Source organism: Protomyctophum bolini, assembly GCF_963924005.1.
Source record: "Protomyctophum bolini genome assembly, contig: SCAFFOLD_245, whole genome shotgun sequence".
Lineage (NCBI taxonomy): Eukaryota > Metazoa > Chordata > Actinopteri > Myctophiformes > Myctophidae > Protomyctophum > Protomyctophum bolini.
Window position 1 is genome coordinate 10,001 of NW_027665374.1, and position 7,500 is coordinate 17,500.

Consider the following 7,500-nt stretch of genomic DNA (forward strand, 5'->3'; position numbering starts at 1 on the left):
GTTTATAAACATTTGTGATTTGTTTATAAACATTTTGGGATTTGTTTGTAAACATTTGGGATTTGTTTACAAACATTTGGGATTTGTTTATAAACATTTGGGATTTGTAAGTCTCATGGGGGGGGTAGGACTGCCGCGCTACGAGCTTGTATATATAGGTCTGCTGTTTTTTGTTTTTTATCGTGGAAAAGTGGCACAAATCTTTGAATATATATTCTTTCAGAGCGAACGTTTTATAAACTCAGATATTTTCGCTTCTGGGGGGGGGGGGTGGGGGGGGTCCCTGAAACAATATATTTTCAGATGGGGGGGGGGGGTCCTCCTTGACATGAACATGTTTGAGAACTGCACTGACATAAACAGAAACATGAGGTTTTTCAAGAAAACTGTCTTTCAGCTTCAATAGGCTGCATAGACTGTCCTTTATTACGTGATGCCTGCAGAGTCAGTATATACAGGTAACTGACACCCAGTCAGCCATGATTGGTGGAGTGGAAGCATCAAAACAGGGCCTGTCTGTGTGTGTGTCTGTCTGTCTGTCTGTCTGTCTGTCTGTCTGTCTGTCTGTCTGTAGCAGCCAGATAATGAATAGGAAGAGAGAGAGAGAGAGAGAGATCAAAAAATAAACAACATAAGCCTAATAATAGTTGAGGGATAACAAACACATACGGACGCATGTGCGGCTCACGTTTACACCTGCACACACACACACACACACACACACACACGGGACGCACGTTAAGCTAGCTGTAGTACAGTAAGTAGCCTGCCTAACCCATTATGCTTTTCGTTATTTTGTGGACCAAATAATGGACAGCGCGTCGCTATACGAGGCGAGCGTATAGCTATATGCCTATAATATTTACAGGGGTTATTTCATGCACCATATATACCGGTAGGCCTATATATATAAATATATCACCACGAGCATCGGGTTGTGTGTGTTCTTCTTACCAAGTCAATGAAGGTGAGGAACTTCCAGCTGCCTCCGTAGGTCTGGTGCGCCGGCATGTCGATGGCCTTGTAGTTGCACAGCACGGAGAAATATGACAGCAGGATGGCCACGCGAAGCACCTGGCACGGGATCAACGCCATGATGACGATGATGAGGATGATGGAGAGATGGGAGATGGTGGTGAATGGTGGTGGTGGTGATGCTGCCTCTCTCTCTCTCTCTCTCTCTCTCTCTCTCTCTCTCTCTATCTATCTATCTATCTCTCTCCGTAGCTCTCTCTTTTTCTCTCTCTCTCTCTCTCTCTCTCTCTCTGGACCCCCAGCTCAAATTTCGTCTCCTCTCCTCTCCTCTGATCCCCCGTTCCTCTGCGCTCTCTCTCTCTCTCTCTCTCTCTCTCTCTCTCCCTCCTTCCTTCCGGCTTCCGTGTTATTTTGCGATGGGGATTCGATGTGTGTGTGTGTGTGTGTGTGTGTGTGTGTGTGTGTGTGTGTGGGGGGGGGGGGGGGGTGCCTGCGACGCACAGGAGGTTGCGTGTTAACTATGCGCAGTCATAAGGGCAGGGGGGGGGGGGGGGGGGGGGAGGAGGAGGAGGAGGAGGAGGCGGAAGAAAAGAGGATGGATGCAGTTGCCCCAGCAACGCCGAAACGCTGCTTGACTGAGGCACGGATAGATGGATGGATGCATCTCTATATATGCTATTGCATTGAGGCTATAATATGGGACTCTCCATATCATAATCCATCTGCATGACATGAGACATGACAGCCTCTCGACGACTTCTGCAAAAATAGGCCTCGGAAAAAATGATGTCGCCTATATACTCACCAATACAAAGACGGTTTTGTGATGAAAAAAAAAGCCTATGGTGGACGCACTCTGAGCCCCCCCCCCCCCACACACACACACACACACACACACACACACACACACCATTTCACTTTTTGAAAATGTGTACGAATGCGGGTGAAAGTAGACCTATATGCTTTTTTTTTTCCCCAGCACTAAACCGTCTTCGTATATAAGTCCAAAAATCACGCAAACGATTTTTTCTTTTTTTTTGCATGCAATGAAATAAAACTAACTGTGAGAAGTAAATCTGAATTATATTATGTTTTGTTTTATACAATAAACTGCCTTGAGGACCGGAGACGCCCCAAGAGGCCTCCTAACCAGATTCCCCGGACCTCCTACGCCTGTGTAGTCTAACTTGACAACCATGTGTATATACCGGTATAGTCAACTTGGCTAAAGTATAAAGGCAGCCTATTTTACAGGAATTCCCCACAAACGTTTCGTTTTCCACCTTTTATCACAAGAAGTATATATATATGCGTGGACGGAATATTCAGTTTCAAAGAATGCGGCCTTTTGTTTTTGCGTGCCGTCGTCACTTCCAGAATGACAGCCATACGTCCATAAAAAAAAAACAGGATTCCTTCCCGACGTATAATCGCCCACCTGGGGGTCAAAACAGTTGATTATATTTTTTTACCAACACTGTGTACACAAGTAGTAGTATGTGTGAATAATGTATCTTTTGTCCTGCTGTGGGCATGTGTTGTTGTCACTCTGGGGCAGTCTAATATATGGTTTTGCCCACTCAATGTTACGCTCAAAGTGTTAAGTATAGCCAAAAGTGCCGGGGACCCCAAAGGCAAAGAAAGACACTGAGACAGGAGTGAACAAAAGGACATTCATTTCAAACTTTTGTTTGTGAGGAGCATGAGGGGAGGAGTCCTGGAAGGAGGGGTGGAGCTGGGAGACACTGGGTTTGTGGAGGGAGCCTGGAACAAAAATAGAAGATCTACAATATGCACAACGCTAAGGTACGCTATAGGAAACTGGTTCTAAACTGCAGGTAACACTAACCACAGTTGGCAACGTCCAAGCGTCGGGCGCCGGCTCTCAGCAGCTTATATTGGCAGTCTCTGGTGATGGTGATTGTGGAGCAGCTGGGCTGATTGGAATCAGCTGCACCTGTGCTGGCTGCTGGCTGAGGAGGAGCTTGTGGCACAACACTCAATTCATAATTAACGTTAATTAATGTTGAAGCTCTGGCTCCATGGTCTAATGGAACCTCCTTATATGGTCAGCACTCTCTAAAGGGAGGATTATCACAACAAAACAAAAAAAATGAAGTGATATTTGAATGAAGTGAAATTCACTGGATATAACTTTAATGTTTGTGTTGTCTGAACAAACATTAAAAAAATGCCACTGACAATAAACGGATAATTTATACGTCATAATGTGTCTGAGCAAAATCGGCATTATGTTTGTTGGTGGGAACCCTTGGCCAAAAAGGGACCACCGTTCTTTTTAATTAACCCAATCTGGGTTAATTAAGCATTATTTCATACTTTAAGTTATTGAAAAAAATAGCAGATCTACAAGCTCGTGGAAAAATCGCGAAAATGATGGCGCAAATCTTTGAATATATTCTTTCGTATATTTGAACGTTTTGAACTCAAATCTATAAGCTCACAATGAGTCACGTTGTGATGCTTTGAGATCGCCATGCTGGGAAGGATATGTTCTGCTTCTTTTGCGTTCATCTATACCAAAAAATTAAATGCATTTTGAAATACTCGACACAGCACATAATTGCACATGGTGGTATATATAGCTGCTGGTTGACATTGCACTTTCTGTTTGCACTTTGTACAGTAGTAATCTGTACAGTAATCTCCAGCGATAACGCAGGACAGTAAGTGTCATGCTCCCTTACATCTCATGATCTGTTATTCCCTCTATTTGATTAGATAAGCATGACAGGAGTGACAAAGGAGATTGCCGTGTGTGTGCGTGCGTGCGTGTGCGCATGTGCATGTGTGCGTGTACGTGTGTGCGTGTGTGTACGTGTGCGTGTGTGTGTGTGCCACCGGCGTAGGGTCACTGCAGGGTCACCCGGGCCGTAGCCTCGGAAACCCAGACGTTTTTATTTACCCGGGCCGTGGCCCTGCAGTCAGTTTAGAGCTGGCCCAGTCTAACTTCGAAAAGGAGGAGAGCGAAACAAACAAGAAAAACAGCAAGAGAGATAGCCTATACATTGGCAGCCCTTCCCCTTCAACCCCTGTGCATTCACATTTCTGTTAGTATAGCGAACCACAGAATGCTGCCTTAAAGGTTTAAAATGGTCCCCCAGCTGCATGCATTAGCAATTCGGCAAAACCGTTCCCACCGCTATCGCCGGAGTTTGTGCTATTAAGACGTATAGAAATGCCCTCCCCATCGATTTTGTTTCATCTGCCGTATCTCCCGTGAATTTTGGACTGACGCGCTATTTTTGAATGCACTTCCCATTGCAGTCGGAACTGCAGCATCACTCCCAATCTTCCGCCGTAGTCTGAAAACGCACCTTTTCAGACTCCATCATGGCCCATAGCACTTACCCCACCCCCTTAGATAGCACTTCTGTAGACTTAGATAGCATTTGATACACTTATAGCATGTTATGTAGACAGCACTATAATTGCATTGTATGTAGTCATAGCACGTCATAGTACATATATGTATGTATAGTTTATATAACTTCATTATATAGATATTCCACTGTTACTTAGCTTACGCATGTTTCTTGATAAATGTTTTTATGTGATGCATTCCCATGCTTTTTTGTTCTTGCTTAATGTAAGTCGCTCTGGATTAAGAGCGTCTGCTAAATGCCTAAATTGTATAGATATTGTTCAGCTGGTCATTTTGAAAGCATGAGCTCTCTCAGGTCAAAAGAGAAAGTGGGCAACCCCGCTGTAAAATATCAAGTAGTGCAGTATACTCGAGTAATTGTATATCTACAGTGACTTTCCGCCCCGGTGTCAGTGATGTGTGGGTTCTGGGTTGTGGTTGTCCGTGCAACATGTGAACTCTGCAGTATACTCATGGCATCACACACACAGCGATGTCATGTTTGCTTGACTATAGGAAGTCTCAGATGACATGGCCCTTAAAACAGGCCTCAATGAAACACACATCTGTTATGAGAACACTGCAGACAGTAGGCCTATATGTACGCATTATTTACAATACAATACACACAGGGTTTCCCCGCATTGCCACCTTATTATATACCATCAGTTATGCATGTGTGTTTATGTTCCATATACAATCAACAGTGTGTGTGTGTGTGTGTGTGTGTGTGTGTGTGTGTGTGTGTGTGTGTGTGTGTGTGTGTGTGTGTGTGTGTGTGTGTGTGTGTGTGTGTGTGTGTGTGTGTGTGTGCGTGTGTGTTTGCGTGTGTGTTAGTGAAGTGGGAAACTTGACATCCTGTTACAGGGGGATTTATTTCCACTATGGGAAACTATTGGACACACACACACACACACACACACACACACGCACACACACACGCACACACACACACAGCTTGCTCGGTGGGGTCTCAGAAGTTGGCGGGCACATTTCCCTTCTTTTTCCCCTCTGTTTCTGCTTCCCCTCCACTTTCCCAAAATGTTCCACAGTGGAAAAAACTCTGTGGGCAAAAAGTGTGTGTGTGTGTGTGTGTGTGCGTGCGTGCGTGCGTGCGTGCGTGCGTGCGTGCGTGTAAAAAAAACAACAAAAAAACAAAACCAAACGATATATGATGGAACCAAATGGACACTTACAGACACTCAGTGGGCGCTTACTGTATAGGTGCCTGGAAGGCCTATACACAAAAAGGATATAGCAATAAATGTAACTATATTTCTACAATTTTCTACAATAAATATCAATTTATGGCAGTGAATTCAACGAGGTCGTTCTTTCAGTTCCTCCCCCAATCCCAATCATTGGCGTCATGATCGACGCTGAAGGTGACAGTGACTTCTGTCTCCAGAAATAAGACCATGTGAGTTTGGGCCTCCGTGCCATTTTTGGCATTCAGCCGCAATGGCATCCTCCAGACATCTTTTGGAAGTGTTTCGTATATGCCTGGATTCTTCCGTGCCATTCAGCGTCAACTCCCATCCTCCCAGACATCTTTGGAAGCCTTTCGTATATACCATTTTGGTATAATTATATTGCCTGGGGGTGAGTGACGGGAATTGCGAGTTATAGGTGTCGTGACAGAGTGACGGGGATTGTGGGTTATAGAGGTGTCAAAAATGCAAGGTTTCATAGTTAACTGTTATACCTTCGGTCGCAAATAATATATATATAGAGCTTGAGTGCATGCACTAATGAGAGTGCATGCATGCGAGTGCGCGTGCACACGTGCGGGGGTCTCGGCCCAAACCACTCTTAAGTAAAAGTATACTTAGTTACTTTCCACCACTGAGCGTGTGTGAGGCCCACTCGAGGCCTGTGTGTAGCGTTGCTTCAGCGGGGTGCTGATATTGTGCGTCTCAAAGTGTGGTCCAAGTATATATCTCATGGTTCTCCTTATTGGGACTGGAATGTCGTCATTTTAGACTTTATTTAGTCCGTTGACATAATTAAAGGAGCATTCAGTGATTCGGAAACCCCCCCCCCCGGTCCACCCCGACAGGGGTTAACTGGGGACAGGGAGGAACTCCTTATATGGTCAGAACACCCTATAGTATATAGGGAGGATTATCACAACAAACAAAAAAATTAAGTGATATTTTAATTAAGTGTAATCACTGAAAATAGCTTTAATCCAATTTAAGGGTTTGAGGATGAACTATATGGTATATACAATGATCCATGCTCAGCCCTGCACCAATCAGAGTAACTGGATTAATTTATAGATGGGGACTATATATATATATATATATATATTGTGGTGTATCAATGGTTAATTACCGCCCCAACGTGCAAGCGCCGCTCTGGGGATAGAGGGAGAACAGAGAGCACCGATAAGACAGCGCTCTTTAGCTCTTCAGCTCAGACAACGTAGGTGCACCTGCGTTCATCAATCAGCGCACCTGAGCGCAGCAGTATAAAGGGGCAAAGCTCTCTCTGTCTCTCTAACGAGGAGGCGAGGCTGCAGGGCAACAACAGCGTCGGGCGGTATATATATTAAGCGAGTCGCCGCTATTTCAAATATACCATTCTACGATGAAATCCTTATATACACGACGAGTGCATTCTCTCTGTATCTGCACTCGCATGAGGCAAACTATACCCGGGCACACGCACGTACGCACGCGCTCCGCGGCCGAAAGGCGTGTGCGTTGAAACCGGGCTATTATTAATTGAATATCGGCTATATGGAAAATGGAAGGAGAGGACCCAGAGTATACAAGCTTCATTGGTCTCACCTGCGCATGTTTCTTTCCTTCCTTCCAGGGAGCAACATGGAGTCCACCGTACGGTCTTCGCTTCAAAGTGTAAGACATAGGCCTATACATGTGTTTTGTTTGTGTGCTTTTGATTATACATAGTGATGCTTATTTGCATTCGTACGAGCAAAATGCATTCAAACTCATACGTGGAGAATATATAAACTCAACTCGAAGGAAGGAAAGAAAGTCATCTGAAGTTATAAGAAAAACGTGTAAAATTTCACGCACGCACGCACGCACGCACGCACACAATGTATCACACACACACACACACACACACGCACACACACACACACACTGGCGCAAAGATGTCTTGGCATA

General features: G+C 44.7%; 1 protein-coding gene across 1 annotated transcript in view; it reads right to left on the reverse strand.

The window, feature by feature from the left end:
• Window positions 1–1,095, reverse strand: part of LOC308312297 (androgen-induced gene 1 protein-like) — a gene marked incomplete at both ends in the record, with an annotated part of 11,039 nt that extends 9,944 nt beyond the window's left edge. The window contains one exon of the mRNA XM_080794662.1: window positions 955–1,095. Coding sequence (XP_080650788.1) covers window positions 955–1,095 — 141 coding nt within the window. The remainder of the gene's footprint in view (window positions 1–954) is intronic.
• Window positions 1,096–7,500: the final 6,405 nt, after the last annotated feature.